Genomic DNA, 18,462 nt, shown 5'->3' with positions numbered 1-18,462 from the left:
CTTTAAGTAAGATGCTAAATTAGAAGCTGTGTAGGTCAGGTGACCTAACCGCATTGTTTTTATAGGAAAACATGCTCTACATTCCAAATTATCAACTTGCAAATGATCTCTGGGAACAGACGCTTTTCTAAGTTTGAGAGAACTGTTCCCACAAGGGGATAGCCCTCCTAACATTATTTCAAAGGGAGGAAAATCTCCAGGCCAGGCCCTGTTTCCAGAGGAAAGGCTACTTGGTGGAAGTTTGCAACAAATCACTGACGAAACACACAATTCGCCAGACCACGCAATCCCAAATCAAAAAAACCAGCCTTCAAACTTGGGACTGTGATAAATGAGGTCAGACCCACAGCCCCTCCAGCCTCAGATTCCATCTCTGACAAAAGTGCCACAAGACAGTGGGATCCCCTACAACTGGATGAAAACATCCAGAGTTTTAGAGATGTTTCTAAAAAAAAAACCCAGAGAGTATATTATCATCTACCATTTGGTAACCTGTCTACATGTTCAACCTGTACCATCTCTGAGAAGGATAACAGTAACCTACGTTTACTGACTACCTACCACGTCCCATGATTTGCCCACATCATCTACGACACAAACACTACAATTCTGTGAAGGAGGTACAGTAGCTCCCTTTTAAGAGATAAGATAACAGGCTCTCAGAGGCTGTGACTTGCCAGGCAGAGCCAGGTCCATGTAATTCCAAAATCCAAGATTTTCACTACTACACAGTCTGAATTAAGCAGTTCTTCCCACTTGTTCCTAAATGTCCTATTTTAAACTTCAAAGAAGGACCACCTCCTGGGAACCGGAATCTTCCCAGCCACAGATAACCTCCCTGAGCCTTCCCCTCTCTCAGGGCACAGGTCCTACCCTCCAAATCCCCCATGACCCATCTTCAGAGACACATTCATCTCACTGATAATTTTGTTTGCCTATATCCTGATGTCATTACCAGAACTCCTAAGAGCACATGGACACAAGTTTTGTATCAAATAAATGCCCTAAGAGACCATACTCAACTCTTTTGTTCATGGGGGGGGGGGGGGGGCTCTTTTGTTCTTCAAAATCTCTCCCTCCTGAGACCTTCCCAGAGATCACAAATGACAAAACAGGGAAGTAATACCGAATGGTTTCAAAACTACCTGTTTTGAAACAGCTGTTTAGCCAACCTATTTACACCTCTGCCAGAATTTTAAAAGCTATCTACCATCAGTCCTTCTTAGCTCAAGAGGCGAGGGGGTTGGTCAGCAAACACCTTTCCATTTCCCCAGGTTATGGGTCTAAGAGTATCCTTTGCCTAGCACTTCCAGCCCAGTTATTTGAGATGAACTAAAGGAAACCACGGTGTAAATAAAAGTTACAGATGGTGAGGCCAGAAAGAGACTCATCTCCCTGCACAACCAGCCTTTTTAAATTAGTGGTTTAGACGACCAAGGGCAGTTTCTCTCAATAACTTCTTAACCACTTAAACTCCAGAGCCCGGCCTCCGAAGGTGGAGAGAGGGTAGGTGGATGAGGGGTGGTCATGAAGTGGGGAGGCTGGAAATGGGATCGAGGCAGGCCCAGGCCCAAGGAGCACCACCCCCGCCCCCCGCCTGAGCAGGGTCTAATAAAGAAGGAAGCCGTCATCCTGACTGGCTTGATCCCCACCAGGTCAAGCGCTGATGTGAAAAAGGCCTCCCTTCTGGCCACAGTGCTGCCCACACGACCCTCGGGCAGCTCAGGCTCCCCAAGTCCTCGTGTTGCGCCCCACCCATGACCTCTTTGCAGCCCCGGGTTCCTGTCCTCCTCCTTCCAGATGCCGCAGCACTTTTCTCTCAGGGCCCCTCAACTCTTGCTCCTCCTCGGGGCCCACGAGGAGCGCCTACCCCTCGAGTTCCTCCATCTCCCGACCCTCCCCTTACTGAGACCCCCCACACCACACCCCTTCTCCGCCCCCACGCCTGGCACCGCCTCCGCGCCCCCACTCCACTCCAGCCCCGGCGGCCCGCCTTACCTGGCGGCGAGTGCCGCTCGCCTTCAGCCATCTTCCTCCCGCCAGAAGCCGGCCCAGGTGCCTGCAGTCCCCTCTCACCTTTCACCCCCGCACGCACCCAGCCTTTCTCCGCTGCACCACGCGCTCAGTGCTTCCCGGAGACAAATAAGCAGCGGCCGGCTATAACCGAAAACCGAGAAATAAAGTCACCCCAGCGAAGCCGACCGCCATGTTGGTGCGGGGCACTCAGAGAGCATGCCCAGCAACGGCCGGCTGGCGGCGGCCGCGCTCACCCCGAGGCGGCGGCCATGTTGGTGCGGGGCACCCGGGAGCATGCGCGCCAACGGCCGGCCCGCCCCTCGACGGGCCAGCCGCGGACCGGGAGGGCTCTGGGAGCGCGGCAGCCATGCTTTTGCGGGGCGGCCCCCACCTGTCATCTTCGTGCGTGGCTCTGACCCTATCCCGAGGAATATTAGAAGACACTCCCCTGTCAACATGGTTGTGTTTTCCCACCACTCCGGGAGCAGCGCTCAAGGACACCAAAAGGACTGAGAGGGGTGCACACCACTGCCTCCAACAGTTTGGACGGCTAATGGACGTGGGAGAGAGCGAGCTGGACGGCGAACTCCACCTTGCTCCTCTTTCGGCGTTCCACCTCCTCGCGGGGTCCCCAACCGCTAACTGCGCCCCGGTCCCGCCCCCGGCCCCGCCCCGCGCTCGTGGTTAGCCACCGGGTTCCGCAACCGGCCGGAGGCCCCGCTCGGAGAAAGTCCCCCTCCCCTACCCCCACCCCACCCCCGGCCGCCCACCCGCCCGGCCCGGTGGGTGGGCGCCGGGCCGCTTCTACCCGCTGGCGGCCGTGACTCGGCGTCCTTGCCCCAGAGCCTCTAGCTAGGACCCGCCCACGGCGGCGGCTTGGACTTTGCCCAGCGCAAGGGACGGAGCGGATTGTGTGTTCCTGGGCAGGCCGCAGAGATGTTGGCCTTTGCTGCCAGGACCTTGGTGAGTGCGGCAGGGAACCCGGGCTGGCGGGCCCTGGACGGGGAGGGCGGGCGGGCGGGCCGCGCGGGCCGCGGGCCGGGCCAGCCACAGAGCTGCACCCGCATGGGGAAAAAGGCCGTCGAGGCGATACAGCTGGGCGGCCGCCGTCCGGCGTGGCCAGCAGCTACTGGGATGAGGTCGGCAGGTGGGCTAATCCCGTTTGGCAGAGAAGGAGACTGAGGTTCAAGGTCAGAGGCTGGGTCGAACCCACATGCTGTGGCGCTAAATTCCAACGACTTGGAAAAGACAGTGAGGATCCTGGCTTCAGGCAGCACCTCCATCCACCCTTAGACCCAGAGCCAACGAGCAGAGAGACCAGGGATGTCTCCCCACAGTTATTCTCCGATTCACACATCTGTCCCATGCTCAGCTGGAGCCACTTCTCCAACCCCATCCAGTTTGTCAGCTTTTCCGGGCTTATCAAATGGCCCCTGGGGAATGGTGTGTGGACAGAGAAACTCAAGTGAAGGTATCAAGCTGAGCTGCTCAGAAAGTCCTCAGAACTAGCAGAAGGAAGCAGGTGGCAGCCCCGTGCTCTCCTTTTCCACCGGTCCCTCCTGGGACGTGACTGAAATCTACACACCCACACTCTCAATATCCCCAGAGAGCAGCTTGGAGCAAGTGGTGCTGCTATCCTAATTTGGATTCCTTCCCTCTCTACTCCAAGCGTATCTCCCTCTGTCTGTGCCAAGAAGGGTGTTCAGGTACTGCTGGGCCCAGAGGGCTAAGAGTTCCCATCCACAGGCCCAGAGGTTTTTCTAGATCTTCCGGGACCCTAGAGCTCCTCCTCACCCTTGCCACTGCCACCTGAACTGTGTCACCTCTGGATCATCCTCCAGGACCTGCTAGGTGGCCTGGTTACTTTACTGCCAGGAAGACTGAGACAAGGAGAGAAAAAAACTTGACTAGAATCCCCTGGGTCTGGTGACTCAACTCTAGCTCAATCCAAAGTCAGCATCCTTTGGCTTACTGTTAAGGCTCAAAGTTGTCTACTCTTAACACCCCATCCCCCACTGAATGAGCCACAGCTCAAGAGAACCAGGCTTTGGTGGAAGAGTGGCCCAGAAGGGCCTCATGAGTCCCAGAGGGAAATATCCACTTAAGCCCTTTCCCAGTGTTTGCTCCTTTGCACCAACCACAATTTTCAAGACTATATTCATGGTTGTGGTTTAACTTCGGCAGCGAAGCAGTTTCTGTCCTCCAGCCAAGTTTTCCCTGATCAAAGAGACCTATGCAGTTTCCAGCAGGTGGATTTTTTAACACCTCTTGGCCTGCCTCCCTGGCACTGGGCCCATCTAGGGAAGGAAAGAGAAAGTTTTCCAGGTGTCCTCCTATTCTGGTGCACACCCCACATGCACCGTCTCATCAGCTCCCTTTTTCTCCATTTCTGGAAGCTAAGGAGGGTGGAACAGCTGCTCCTGCGACAGCCACAACCCAGATGCCACCACAGCCACCATAGCCATCGTCATTGCCATCTCTGCCTCCCCCTGAATCTCGGCTCTTGTCTTCTCTTTCCAGCCCAGGCAAGTGGCTGCCTCTTGCTAGGTTCTGCTCACCCACTTGGTAGCACAGTTAGGCTTAGAGATCCAGCCCAAGGCAGACAGACAGGGCTCAGAACCTCAGTCCTGCCATGGAGGACAGGCAGCAGAAGGAGAAGGTATGAAATGGAACCTCTGCCGCTTGCCTGCCCATTGCTGCCAGCAGCCTCCGGCCTTCCTGTCTCTTTCTGCCCACCTCCAAGTCTCCAGAGTCTCTCTCTGCCAACTCTCACCCTCCTTGCCAGTCCACTCAGCTCTCTCTTGCCACAGCGCTGCCCCCATGCCTCCCCAGCCCCACCCCACAGATAGGAGAAAGCCCGAGGCCTTGCCCTCAGCCAAAGGTACTGTCATCATCTGGCTCTCTCCGATTTTCTCTTCTTCCCCCCTGTTTCCCAACTTGGAAAGGGTGGGAGAAAAGGAGGTGGGGACCTCCGGGAGGGAGTGGTTACCTCACATGTCGTCCCAGGACGAGAAAGGCAGAGCCCTGTGCACCCAACAGGTGAGAGGTCGCTCTGAACTCTGCCACCCCCAACAAGTGCCATTGCCAAGGGCTTCTCTGAGTCCTGCCAAGATCAATGGCCACACCCCACCCTCCCCCATCCCTACCTGCATCTCCAGGCCCTTAAGAGGTGGAGACACCTACATCTCCAGGGCTGGGAAAGCATAGCAGGCACCACCCAAGAGGCGTCTCTGACCCAAGGAATTGGGCACATAAGTGCCCAGGACTAGCTTTGGGAGTGCCAGGGCCTCCCAGAGCCGCTAAGAGAATGAGCAGGGTGTTGTGCTGCCTGCAGGTGAAGCCCCTGGGCTTCCTCAAGCCCTCCTCCTTGGCGAAGGTTTCCAGTCGCTTCAAGACACACCAGGACTCACTGCCCCGACTGCCCGTGCCCCCGCTCCAGCAGACCCTGGACCATTATCTCAAGGCACTGCAGCCCATCGTGAGCGATGAGGAGTGGGCCCAAACCAAGGAGCTTGTGGAAGAGTTTCAGACCCCGGGGGGCGTAGGGGAGCGCCTGCAGAAGGGGCTGGAGCGCAGGGCCAGGAAGACGGAGAACTGGGTGAGTAAGAAGGCAGGGGGCACAGCAGTCCCCTTGGCTCGCATGGAGGATGGGGGGAACAGGGACCTCCCCAGAGGCCCTGGGTGGTTGTGAACATCCCTCCCGTGGCCTGTTGCTGGCTACACACTCAAAACTTTCCAACTCAGGCTGCTCTGGTGCATCTGTTTGTACCACAGAGTTTCTTGACCACCTACTCTGTGCCTGGCACCAGGCAGGGGACTGGGTGAGAAAGGACACTGTCAGTGGTGTCTTGTCACTGACGTTCAGGTAGGGCGGAAAAAGGACACACGTGAGAGGTCATATCAGAGAATGGAATTCTATAGAAATAAAAAGCACGATGAGAGGGTGAGGGTAGAGAAGGGCAACATCTTCATTCTGAAGGGGCAGGGAGGGTGTCAGGTCTGAGACAGAGGAAACAGCACTGGCAAAGGAGGCAGCAGCTGGTGAGTTCGGGGACAGAGGCTGGGGTGGAGTGCAAGGGTAGGGCGGGGGCCCTAGGAGGAGGCACCTGGACTTGAGCTCAGTGGGAGGGGGGCTGCAGGATGGTCTCAAACGGAATTTGTGACAGATTGTCCTGGTTCTGCCTCCGTCTGTCACGCATGTGTGTTGGGTGTGTGCAGATGTGTCTGCACTGATGCTGCATGCATGTTGCTTTCCGTATGTGTCTTACACTTCAGTGTAAAGTTAGAAATTAGAAAGGACTGCCCTGCTACTGGAAGGGAAGCGAGGGTGGGAACAGGAGCCCAGTGACGAGGCTGGTACCATCACCCCGATGAGGTGCTGTGGGGAGAGGTTCCGAAGTCATATCCAGGATATGTTTTGGTGTTGATGGCACTTGCTGATGGGGGCAGGGATGGCAGGAAGGCTGGCAGACAGTCCTGGCCTAAAGCAACTGTGTAGGGGAAGGGAGGGGGGATTTGTTGAGAGAGGGATGACGTGGGGAAAAGCAGGTTTTAGGAGAGAACCAGAGGGGGCATCTGGTAAAATGAGAGATGCTGTGAGGGAGCAGGTGTAAGGGTAGGGCTGCACACAAGAGGTTGGGGGCATCAGCTGGTGACCAGCACGTGTGAGCCTTGGCAGGTCAGGACCTCGGACTCTGGATTAGAGTCTGGAGTCTGGCAGTTTTCCAACTCTGGTTAACCCAGAACTGCTTCTTCAAACACAAGCTTCTGGCGGAAGCAACTGGGGGCACCACCCCCTCTCCACTCACAGGGCCCTTAAGGGGGTCTCCCACTGCCCAGCAGACTCTCACTCAGGGATGCCTACATCTGCAGGGTCTCCCCTTGTCTCCCAGGCTCTGGGCAGAGACTCTCAGATCACTGGTGGAGTGAGGGCTCTTGTATGAAGGCATCCCAGCTGTGTCCACAAGGGGAGGGAGCTCCTTTCTGCCCCTCCCTAATCTGCAGATAAGGAAACTGAGGCCCAGAGAGATAGATTAAAGTCCCAGAACCACACAGCAGCTCTCAAGGCGGCCCCAAGCTACACAGGAGGATCTGGCTGACCAGGGGCCCTGTCTCCCGGTCACGGATCAGCAGACAGCAGTCGCCCACTGGCCTGCTGTGCAGTCCGGGCACTTTGCCCTCCTTTATCCATTGCCAAGGGACCAAGGCTAGTGACCTGGTGCCACAGGCCAGCAGTTCCCCAAGGGGAATCTGTGGTGATGAGGCACGTCCCCCTGCTATTTAAGATAGAATGAGGAAGCACAGCAGGGGCGCAGGTCTCCAGGGGTTGAGGGACTTGCCACAAAGAGGCATACGGGCCTGTGCTTGGAGAGGTGTGTAGTGGGGACGATGTTGCTGTCAGCACGTAAGGCTCAAGGGTGACACTCACCTGGGAGTCTGCACAGTCCCAAGACAGGAGCCTTTAGCAATATATCCACGGCTGGTCTCCAGGGAGACACGGCTTACCCACTGGAAATAGCCCCGCCCTGGGCAGAGGACGGCCCGCCCAGTAGATACGCAGGGTGTATCAGCCACATCTTGTCACTGGTGCAATAATTTGTCTTCACCATGAGCTTCCCTCAGATTGCCCTGACCTTGACATCCAGGTGGGTGTCCATTCCCCAGTCTGACACCAACAAAACTGAGACCACAGTTGGTCAAGGTCGCACTGAACACTGTGCTCCTGCCTCCCTGGAAAACGCCCCACCTGGGACAAGCAAAAACTCACGCATCAGCCTTTTTTTTTGTATAGCTTTCTCTTCTTTTCTTTTTATTTATCAGACATTTTTACTTGCAAAAGCACTAAAATCATTGACCTAAAATGTGTAAGGTAAAGAAAAGTGATTGACATTTTGCCTCTGTTCTTCCCCCCGCCCCAGGTTTCCTGCCAGTCTTTTTTTCTTGGCAGTGTTGCCTGATTTCCCTTGCTAGTGCTGATTGGCTCAGTCTAAAGGGAAGATGATGGGACACTGCTGGTGGGTTTAAGGGATTGGTGGGGTTCTATCTGAATGTTCACTTTGACAATCTCTGCTCCCCAGAGAGGGCAGAGGGTACCCAGCCAGGTCCTTTAGCCCTGGTTGGGAAGGGGCACCAGGTCCCCACCTACACCTCCTCACAGGCTCTGGTCCTTCCTTCAGCTGTCCGAGTGGTGGCTCAAAACAGCCTACCTCCAGTACCGCCAGCCCCTGGTCATCTGTTCCAGCCCTGGTGTAGCACTGCCCAAGCAGGACTTTGTGGATCTGCAGGGACAGCTCCGGTGAGTGGCTAAGGCGCGTTCAGGGCGAGGAGGCAGCAGAGGTAGCGCTCCGGACATCTCCAGAGCCCTGAAGTCCACTTCCCCCAGGAGACTGGAGGGGCCGCAGCCCTATTCATTATCTTTCATCCCCACAAACAGCCTTAGGAAGTAGGGAGCATCATCCCTGTTTTATAGATAGGGAAACTGAGTCTCAGAGCCGGGAAGGGACCTGCCCAAGGTCACCTTTCAGGATTGGCTGACCCTGGCAGGAAGCAGGATCTTACTGGCTCCAAAGCTTCATAATTGTTAACCACCCAACTGTGGACCAGGTCCCCTTCCTCATGCTTAAACCTGAGGCTCTCCCTCACCCCATTGCTAGCAGTTCACTCCCTCCTTCCCGCTCTCCTCAGCTGGCCACAGGGGTGACCTTTGTACACAGTCCCCTTTTCCACATTCGGTCATATCACTTGCCCTGGCTCTGTTCCAGTCCTCCAGGGGATAAAAATACCACTGACAGGGCTCTCCTGTCCACAGACTAGCAACTCACAGCCACCACGGCTTCTCTTAAAGGGACCAGGGTACCCCAGAAAGGGCCAGGGGTTCAGGCCCAGGAACTCCAACCAGTTGTCCCCATGTTGAGGGCCAGGAGCACCCCTGGATGTCAGGCATGGTTGGTGTGTCCCAAACAGTCCAGGGAGGAAGGCCAGGCTGTGCAAGGTGGCCTAGGGAACACAGAGGCTCAGAAACAGGAAGGGACTTAAGAGAGGGGACACCTCAAGCCACTGCCCTCCCATTCACAACCCCCCTTCCCCTGAGGTCCTAGGTCCCTCCATAACTGGTGCTTCAGAGCAGGGTGACCACCTTCCAGACTCTAGGCTGTGGATCAGGGCCTTGGGCCCTCCGCGGGTGGAATCACAGTTGGGCACTGACTCATAATCTAGCCATAATCACGCTACTGTTCATTAGCACTTAAATTCTGCTGGTTGGTTGCCCAACACATCACTCTAATCTCTCTTCCTAGAGATTACTTGGGTCCCCGGGGGGTGGACTGGGACTGGAACACAGGTTCTGCACTTGAACTCCCCCACCCTCTCTGAAAGCAGTGACAGGAGTGAAACAATGGGTCACTTCCCTGGGTGAGGCCTCTCCCTCCACACAGGTTTCCCAAACCCAGGGACCTCCCTGTGGGGGTCCACACTGCCTTCTGATCTCTGATTGGCCCCTCCAGGTTCGCTGCCAAATTAATTGAGGGCGTGTTGGATTTCAAGGCCATGATTGACAAGTGAGTAGCTCTGCTCCTGCCCTGACTGCCTAATTAGAACAGCTGCTCCAGCTGGCCCAGCCCAACCCCAGGACTGTCCCCCTCCCTCCCACCCTCAGCGCAGCCTGAGGGCGGGGTAGACCCAGAACTCAGTTGCTTTCACTCCCATTAACCCAGCCTCTGTTGGGGTTGAGGAGACAGACAGTAGGGATTGGGACACCTGAGTCCTCCCTCTGCTCCAGTTGCTGGAACCTCCTCCCGATGACCCTATCCCAAGAGACTCCTGGAATGGGCTTCCCAGCCAAAGAGGACCCTAGAGGTTGACTTGCTGCTTCATCTTCTTTCCTGTGGCAAACTGAAGCCCAGAAGGGGAAGGGAGTTTCCAGGGTGACTCACAAGCAGGGTGGATTACAGGCCTCCCGACCCCAGTCCTACTCAGACAGGCCCACTGCTCATGCTGAGGGGGAGGAGGGACGCAAGGGGGCCCAGCACTGCTTGTGTGAGCCCCGCTACCTGGCCCAGCCCGCAGCCATACCCCTCAGCTCCCTGTGCCTCCTTCCTGTCCCCTCGCCCCTGCAGCGAGACCCTGCCTGTGGAGTACCTGGGGGGGAAGCCGCTGTGCATGAACCAGTACTATCAGATCCTGTCCTCCTGCCGCGTGCCGGGTCCCAAGCAGGATTCAGTCGCCAACTTCAGCAAGATTAAGAAGCCACCCATGCACATCACCGTGGTGCACAACTACCAAGTGAGTGCCCCGCCCCCCCCCCCCCCCACTGTCCCACAGCCTCGGCCCCAACGCTGTTGTCGAGGAGGAGGGGGCAGGGCCAACACACTTGCCTGAGTGCCCTTGGGGATAGACAGCCCTGGGCACCTGCACTGAGTGTCCAACTAGGCCCTGCCTGGGGGATGCCAGGAAGGGCTATGAGCCTGGCAGCCCGAGGAGAACATTGCAAGGACCTCCTCCCCTCTCCTCACCCTCGGCCTGTTGCTGTCCCCTCAGCTGGGGTGCCAAGACCAGGAGGAGGCTGGGGTGGGAGGTGACTGCTGCTCGTCTGAGGCTCCCCACCAGCCCCCTTCTCTCCACCCACCTGGACAGTTTTTTGAGTTGGACGTGTACCACAGCGATGGGACACCCTTGACCTCAGATCAGATCTTCACGCAGCTGGAAAAGATCTGGAACTCGTCACTACAAACCAACAAAGAGCCCGTGGGCATCCTCACCTCCAACCACCGCAACTCCTGGGCCAAGGCATACACCACTCTCATCAAAGGTACCCCCAGAGGACAGGCCTGCACCAGGCCCTGGGCAGCCACAATTCTCACTGAATCCTCTCAACTCGCAGTGGGTGTTGTTGCCCCATTTCACACAAGAGGAAACTGCAGCTCAGTTGGGTTAAATTAGTTTATTATTTCTATTAAGTAGCAAGTTGCAATGAAAATCCAAGTCCTCTGGCTGAGGACCCCACCTTCACCTTCCCTCCAAATCCTGTGTTGCTCAGGGGCATTGTCCCCAGAGTCACCTGCTGTGTTGGGTCCCCAGCTGCCTCACCAGCTCTCTGTGCAACCCTGGGCTTCTGTTTCCTCCTTTCTTTTTATGGGTCAGGTGTTAGGCCCTGCCTCACGGAGTGCTGTGGGGCTCCCTCACCGCCACCCCACCCCCCACACACGTCTCCACAGACAAGGTGAACCGGGAGTCAGTGCGCTCCATCCAGAAGAGTATCTTCACTGTGTGCCTGGACGCGCCCATGCCGTGGGTCTCTGAAGATATGTACCGCAGCCAGGTAGCCGGCCAGATGCTGCACGGCGGCGGCGGCAAGCTCAACAGCGGCAACCGCTGGTTCGATAAGACGCTGCAGGTGAGGACCCAGCAGGGCTGTGACTCCCACCCAAGACACGCAGCCAGGCTTGACCCACTGCCGCCTTGGGACTCCCTGCCCTCCCTCCGAGCCTGGCTCCCCTGGCTTCCCAGCTTGTAAAGCCGGAGGGGAAGTCAGCGGGTGGACGCGGCTGTAATTACCAGCAGTCAGCCTGTCATTATCAGCCCTGGCCCAGAAACCACTGTCACCTCCAGCATGCCCATCAGCAGATCAGAGAGAGCCTGGGATGTGGGGCCAAGCAAAGTGGCACAACCATGACTCTCCCTCTGTACCTATAAAATGGGGTGGTGGTAGGACTCCCTGGAAGGGAAGTTGTGGGAACTCAGCGAGGTATGTGAGTGCAGGACGTGCTTAGTGTGACCTGAGACCTTAGTGTTCCAAGGCCCCCAGTGAGTGTTAGCTGTTATTAATAACAGTAATAGGTCAGCAGGACCCCTTGAGATGGCTGAGAGGCCCTTCCCATGGGACCCAACCAGAGAGTGGCTCCAGGGACCTGGGGCTGTCAGGGATCCCCATTCCCCTCTGCAGTTCATCGTGGCAGAAGACGGCTCCTGTGGGCTCGTTTATGAGCATGCAGCAGCAGAGGGACCCCCCATCGTCGCCCTCGTGGACCACGTCATGGAGTTCACGTGAGTGTGGTTCCCCCACCCTCCACCCAGTTCTCCAGCTCCTGATGACAGGTGACACAGAGGCGACACAGACTAGCTTTTAAAGGGGAAATGGCATTCTCCCTTAGACCTGGGAATCTCTTTTTTCAGAGGAAGCCAGAAGAAGGCCTGGGTTTGAGTTGGTCAGACCTGGGTTTGAATTCTGGCTCTGCCACTTCTCAGCTGTGTGACCTTGGACAAGTCCCTTCCCCTCTTCCATTAGCCATTTGAAAGCTGGAATGAAGGCGGATTGCAGAAGAACAAACCCAAGAGTCTCCCTGGACTGGCCCCCTCCAGCTTCAGGGACCTATCCTCCCTATCCCAATCCCGGGGATGGACCCAGTCTCCCAAGGCTCCCGGCAGGAGCCTGAGACCCCGACATCCCATGCAGGAAGAAGCCTGAGCTCGTGCGGTCTCCCATGGTGCCCCTGCCCATGCCCAAGAAGCTGCGATTCAACATCACCCCTGAGATCAAGAGTGACATTGAGAAGGCCAAGCAGAACCTTAGCATGTGAGTGCTGGGCCGTGGGGCCCCTCGAGCCAGAACAAGAGCCAGCTCTGTCATTGTGCCTTGCTGGCTCTGAGACTGCCCTTGGGCCCTCCCAGGGGTTGGGAGGCTGCCCGGTGCCAGCTGCTCACCCACCTCCACCCCATCCCCACCCCACCCCCACCCCAGCATGATCCAGGATCTGGATATCACTGTGATGGTGTTCCACCACTTTGGAAAAGACTTCCCCAAGTCGGAGAAGCTGAGCCCAGACGCCTTCATCCAGATGGCACTGCAGCTGGCCTACTACAGGTGCGCCCTGCCCCGCCTCCCAGGAAGGAGGGATGAAACCTGGGGGTAGAGGTGGGGGAACCTGCCAGGGGTGTGCTCAGCCCATCTCCCACCCAGGATCTATGGGCATGCGTGTGCCACCTATGAAAGCGCCTCTCTGCGCATGTTTCACCTGGGCCGTACCGACACCATCCGCTCGGCCTCCATGGACTCGCTGACCTTCGTCAAGGCCGTGGATGACCCTAACGTGCCGGTGAGAGGTCTGGGGCAAGGGTGGGCGAGCTGGACTTGAGCCTTCTCCCTTCCTGCTCATTCTGTCAACACACATTGAGCACCTACTGTATTCCAGTCCTATGGTGGGCACTGGGAACCTAGTAGAAGATGGGCCATGAATTTATCAGTGCAGTTTTCTGGCAGCCAAAAATAGAAAGGAACTACAGGTGCTCTTTGAACAATGCAGGGTTTAGGGGTGCCACGCAGTTGAAAATCCAGGTATAACTTTACAGTCAGTCCTCTGTATCCACAGATTCAGCCAACCACAGGGTGTGTAGTACCGTAGTATTTACTGAAAAAAAATCCACGTGTAAGTGAATCCATACAGCTCAAACCCAAGCTGTTCAAGGGTCAGCTATATTCATTCAGTCGTCAGCACTGAGCACTTGCCCTGTGTCAGGCCTCAGCCAAGGACTGTCCAGAGAGATGGCAGATCCAGTTCCTGCTCTCAAGGAGCTCAGAATCCAGAGCTGGAGCTGGGTGGGGTGTGGGCTGCCGGGGAGGGGCCAGAAGCACGAGGCTTCAGCACCCTCTCCCACTCCCCCTCCTAGGAGCACCAGAAAGTGGAGCTGCTGCGGAAGGCCGTGCAGGCCCACCGAGCCTACACGGACCGGGTGAGTGAGCCTGCACATCCCTACTCGCCTGACCCTGGACATTTCTCACTTGCCTGTTCATCCCTGCAGTAAATGGCTGCTCCCCTTAGCATCAAGCACCCCTCCCCTAAGCCCTGGGGCATTTGGAGCAAGGCAGAATATCCCCATTTTAAAGTTGGAGAAACCAAGGCTAGGCCCAGGGACTGCTCTGGTCCCAGGTTAGCCTCTGGACCTTGTGTCATGCTTTCTCCCCAGGGCCTCTGGAGCCCAGGATGCTGAGGGTATGCCCTGTCTGGCAGACAGCAGGATTCCTGCCCTCTGACGGCTTGGGCTGCAGTCACGGGGTGGAGGTCTGGTTCCCATCCTGGCCCTGAGCACCTGTACGTGCCAGGCTTTGCCCCTGTCACATGCAGATGTCTGTTTAGATCTCATTGCCACTCTGCAAAGGGAGTTAATGACTGTCCCCATTTCACAGATGAAAACATGGAGGCTCAAGGTGTAAGTGACCTGCAAAGGTCCCACAGCCAGGATGAAGCCAGGCCACCGAGCTACAGGCCTGTGCTCTTAAATTTCACCCTGTCCTGCCTCCCTGGGCAGGACCCTGGGCCTTAGTTTCCCTATCTATGAAGTAAAGGCTCTCCTGCCTGGCTGTTTTGGTCTCATGGGTCTGGGAGGCCAGTGAATGGAAGGCTCCTGAGGAGGGCAGCAGCGCCTTGTGGGCCTGCAGCCTCAGTGCCTGACAGCTCCCCCTCCCGTAGGCCATTCGTGGGGAGGCCTTCGACCGGCACTTGCTGGGTCTGAAGCTGCAGGCCATCGAAGACCTGGTGAGCATGCCCGACATCTTCATGGACACCTCCTATGCCATCGCCATGCACTTCAACCTCTCCACCAGCCAGGTGGGTCGCTGCCCTAGGTGCCCTGGGGTGGGATGGAACAGAAGCCACTGGAAATGAGCTGGACAGAGGCTGTGCTGAATGGAGCCAAGGTCCAGAACATGGTCAGGCTTTGGTGGTGCTGTGGCCCACACAGGTCCACTCCCAAAGCAGCTGAGTTCTGGAGGAGACGCTGGGGTCAGGGGGGTTCACTGCAGCTTAGGCAGGCTGAGGAGGAGTCAGGACCCACCCCCACCCCCAATGGAAGAATGGGCTTCATTCATTCACTGGTCAGACATGAAGGAACATCTGATCCATGCCAGCCTCTGCGGGGCCCTTGGCCACAGCAGGGGCAGACCACTGTCCCTGCCACAGAGGCTCACAGTCCAGGCAGGAAGCGCAGGAAATGAGGCAATGATGGCCCCTTGGAAAGTGCTAGGGGATCAGGGGAATCCCGAGGAAGGAGCAGTTAAAGGCCACCAAGAATGTCAGAGAAGTCTCTGTAACTGCACCCCGAAGGATGAAAGGGAGTAACCTGTCCACTGGAGACGAGAAAAAGGCTTGGGCAGAACACCGGGGGAGCAGAGACATGGAAAGGCTGGCTGCTGCCACTTCAGGGCTGGCAGGGAGCCAGCGGGGTAGGGATGAGCGCCTTGGTCCTGTGCCGTCCCCAGGTCCCCGCCAAGACAGACTGTGTCATGTTCTTTGGGCCTGTGGTCCCAGATGGCTATGGTGTCTGCTATAACCCCAGGGAGACACACATCAACTTCTCCATGTCGGCCTACAACAGCTGTGCCGAGACCAACGCTGTCCGCCTGGCGCACTACCTGGAGAAGGCGCTCCTAGATATGCGCGCTCTGCTGCAGAGCCACCCCCGGGCGAAGCTCTGAGCCTCCTTGCTTAGGCCTGCCAATGCCACAGCCAAGCCCCGTCGGAGTGGGTCATGCGCCAGGCTCCACTCCTTCTCTCCCTCTTCTCCTGGGCCCCAAAGATCTGACCGAGCCAGAGCCAGAGACAGCATCCCCCAGCAGGGCCTGCAGGCCTAGACAAGTGCCTTCCATGGGTCCTTGCCTAGTCCTGGGCTGAGTTCAGAAGCTGAGCAGGCAGTGGGCCCAGGTGCTCAGGTGTCTCACCCACTGAGGCCTCCTCAGGGGAAAGCAACCAGCCGAGCTCATCCCTTGTCAGGGTAGGGGACTGGGTAGGGGACTAGGAAGTCCTTGTCTTGCTAGCTCAGCTCTGCCCAGTTCCTGGCACCTGCAGGGCTGATCTGGAGTCTAAACCCCAATCCCCAAGCTCCCAAAGACCTAGAGACAGGATTACTTGGAGCTGAGGGGCCAGGGTGCAAGGTGTGCTGGTGGGGAAGTCTGTCCTGCATTGCAGCGCCATCCCTAAGTGGCTCTGTGCTCTTCCAGACGATGCAGCTCTCGGGCCCCAGCTCGCTTGCTTCCATGCTGCTTGATTCCTGAACTGTATCCTGATTGTACGATAGCAACACGCACAGCAATTAATAAAGGGGAAATTTGTTGGTAAAGAGTTGTTTTAGTCTAGAAGGCAGGCAGGGTGGGGCAGACTTCTGGCTTTGCCTTCCTCTAGCTTTCCCTGCATTTGGGAGCTGGTGTCCAAGCAGCCAGTGGGCTGAATGGAAGGCCTCCTGGAGGAGCCAAGGGCCAGCTCCAACCTCAGGACTCTGCACCAGAACAGCACTCACCCCAGCCCACGTTCTTCACAGATAACTCCCACCTACCCATGACTGGGCCTCTCCAGTTCCATGGGCTGCAGGTGGGGACAACTCTCCCAGGGGACTGTGGGGCCCTATAGCCTCAGGTTTGGTGATCGGAGCAGTGTGTGCTGACACCCAGGGCCCAAGGCCTCATCTGCTGCCCCGCACTGAGCCCAGAAGGAGTGGTGGCTGAACAGGTGTTCTGACCCCCAGCCCTAGCCACTGCCTTGGGCCATCAGGCCCCAGATCATGCAGTCACCCAACCAGAACTCTATACTTGTCCCCACCTTCATGCACTTGTGCCAGAGTCAACTGGGTGGCTTGTGGAGAGAGAAGGAGCATTCTGGCCCAAAGGAAGGCACATGTGAAGCCCCAGAGGAAGACGCCAAGTGTGGGAGGTCACCACGCCTGTGGGTGAGATGCTTCACGCCCTGCAACGGTCATGTGAAGAGGATGGGGCCTGTGGTTGTCTCCATTTTTCAGATAAGGAAGCAGGCGCTCAGAGAGGGCATGCCATGTTTTCAAAATCCCAGGGAGCAAGAAGTGGAGCTCAGACAATGCAGGGAGTGGGTGTCGCCTGAGGCCTGGCTGCTCCTTGGGACCTCAGCAAGGCTGGCAGGGTAGCGTAACACTGAGGAAGGGGTGCACGGGGGCCCATTCAGGCCACAAGCAGGAGGACCTGAAGACAATACCACTGCAGTAACACAGAGGCCTTGCTGTGCCACTGGAGAGCAGGGCTGCCCGTGGTGTCTACAGGCTGGGTCACCTAGTCTATACAGTGGAGATACGCAGTTCCTCTGGGTACCCCGTGGAGTCCCAGGAAGCACAGCCCACAGCAGGAGCTGAGTGCTGTGTGAGCAATACTAGGGCAGGGCCGCCACCACCCGGCCTGGGGCAGCAGGGGAGGAGACAGGGATTCAGGCTGAGAACACTGCAGACACCCACCCAGGATTCCTGAAACCCCATTTCTAAGAACCACATACATCTGCCTAGGCAGGATTTTTTTCCCAAAACAGCATCCCTCAGAAGTGAAGTCATCCCATTGCATTTGAGTTGTTACAGGTCTCAATACAGAGGCTCACTCAGTTCTTTAGAGCAGCAAAGTACTGTTTGGAGAAGACACGTTTAGCACCTACAACCCCAGTCAGTTTAGATGGAGTGCTGAGAGGTCCCCTGGTGGAACTGGTAAGGAAACAAGTCAAAGTTAACAGTGAAGATTTAGTAATTATTCCTGAGGGTATAACCTATGACCTCACGCTTTGCAAGTGCTGGGTGCAAGACAAGCGAGTGCTTTAAAGGTCTCTGGACAAGTTGGCGAGATTACCCACTCCTACAGGATTGATTTTTAAAATCCAACCGTCTGTTATGCCAAAAGGTTTGGAATAAAATTTCCAGGCACAGCATCATGCATGAAATCCAGAAGGTGCTGCTGTATACCAAACTGCTTACCCGCTGAGCCCGGGAGGAGTAGGGCAGCAGGCCCAGAGGTGGTCCCAGGGGCAGACCCTCATACCAATGATACAGATGAAGAACTAGAATTTTTTTTTTTGCAAAATATGAATGGAAAAGAACTGTTCTAAATTCATGTATTTTGTGCAATACATCAGTTGAAATTTGAGAATGTAATATAATTAATAAAAGTAATAAAGATGGCTTGGTTTTTACCTAGAACCTCTAAAAGTTTGTCCAGTTTGGCATGAATTTGATTTTGGCTCTCTTCACTGGGAAAGTGCAGTGGCTGGAATCAAGAGCAGCCCTGGAGCAGAGCCCTGAGGTGGGGTGAGGGCTGGACCACACGGACCATGTTAAAGACCTGGGCTTTAATCCCAAGACACTGAGGAGGATGTTTTAGGAAGATGCTGAGGAATGGATTGAAGGGGCCTAACTAGGGTGAGGATGAGGGCAACCTGCCAGGAAGCTTTGCTGCCTCCTGGCAGGGGCTAGTAGGGGCCAGGACCCAGACTGGCCTGGGAGGCAGCGAAAGTGGCTGTTTCAAAGATGCTTAAGAGATGGAGTGAGCGGGACTTGGTGACTGACTGAAACAGGGAAAAGGAGGAGTTAGGCAACCCGTAGGTGGGGTGCCGGGCAGTTCTCTGAGAGCCCAAGCCGGGGATGTGTGTGAGTGGGGGTAACCTGAAGTGAGAGCAATGG

General features: G+C 56.5%; 2 protein-coding genes across 3 annotated transcripts in view; one reads left to right on the top strand and one right to left on the bottom strand.

Moving 5' to 3' along the window:
* PTPA (protein phosphatase 2 phosphatase activator) overlaps nucleotides 1–2,275 on the bottom strand; it is a 29,197-nt gene extending 26,922 nt beyond the window's left edge. Inside the window, exon 1 of the mRNA XM_010984238.3 lies at nucleotides 1,999–2,275. Within this exon, the coding sequence (XP_010982540.1) occupies nucleotides 1,999–2,029 (31 nt within the window). The 5' untranslated portion in view covers nucleotides 2,030–2,275. The remainder of the gene's footprint in view (nucleotides 1–1,998) is intronic.
* A 516-nt stretch (nucleotides 2,276–2,791) lies between these two features.
* CRAT (carnitine O-acetyltransferase) lies at nucleotides 2,792–17,991 on the top strand. Of its 2 annotated transcripts, XM_064490603.1 has the most exons (15): nucleotides 2,792–2,979; nucleotides 4,537–4,675; nucleotides 5,351–5,614; nucleotides 8,193–8,311; nucleotides 9,519–9,572; nucleotides 10,131–10,296; nucleotides 10,648–10,822; nucleotides 11,229–11,407; nucleotides 11,957–12,057; nucleotides 12,467–12,586; nucleotides 12,752–12,874; nucleotides 12,971–13,106; nucleotides 13,678–13,740; nucleotides 14,478–14,615; nucleotides 15,266–17,991. In XM_064490603.1, the coding sequence occupies exons 2-15, from the start codon at nucleotides 4,649–4,651 to the stop codon at nucleotides 15,479–15,481; spliced, it is 1,881 nt and encodes a 626-aa protein (XP_064346673.1). In that variant the 5' UTR covers nucleotides 2,792–2,979; nucleotides 4,537–4,648; the 3' UTR covers nucleotides 15,482–17,991. The 2 variants fall into 2 exon arrangements, with proteins under 2 accessions (XP_064346673.1, XP_031306519.1); XM_031450659.2 differs by lacking the exon at nucleotides 4,537–4,675 and having other exon boundaries at nucleotides 2,793–2,979.
* Nucleotides 17,992–18,462: the final 471 nt, after the last annotated feature.

Source organism: Camelus dromedarius, chromosome 10, assembly GCF_036321535.1.
Source record: "Camelus dromedarius isolate mCamDro1 chromosome 10, mCamDro1.pat, whole genome shotgun sequence".
Taxonomy (NCBI): domain Eukaryota; kingdom Metazoa; phylum Chordata; class Mammalia; order Artiodactyla; family Camelidae; genus Camelus; species Camelus dromedarius.
Note: the sequence above shows the minus strand (reverse complement) of the source record. Positions and strands in the feature narration are given on the sequence as shown.

Coding starts and splice junctions, on each gene's coding strand:
- CRAT (XM_064490603.1), top strand. CDS start 4,649: ATGGAGGACAGGCAGCAGAAGGAGAAG. Junction 8,312..9,518: donor GATCTGCAGGGACAGCTCCG/GTGAGTGGCTAA, acceptor TGGCCCCTCCAG/GTTCGCTGCCAAATTAATTG. Junction 12,058..12,466: donor GACCACGTCATGGAGTTCAC/GTGAGTGTGGTT, acceptor CATCCCATGCAG/GAAGAAGCCTGAGCTCGTGC.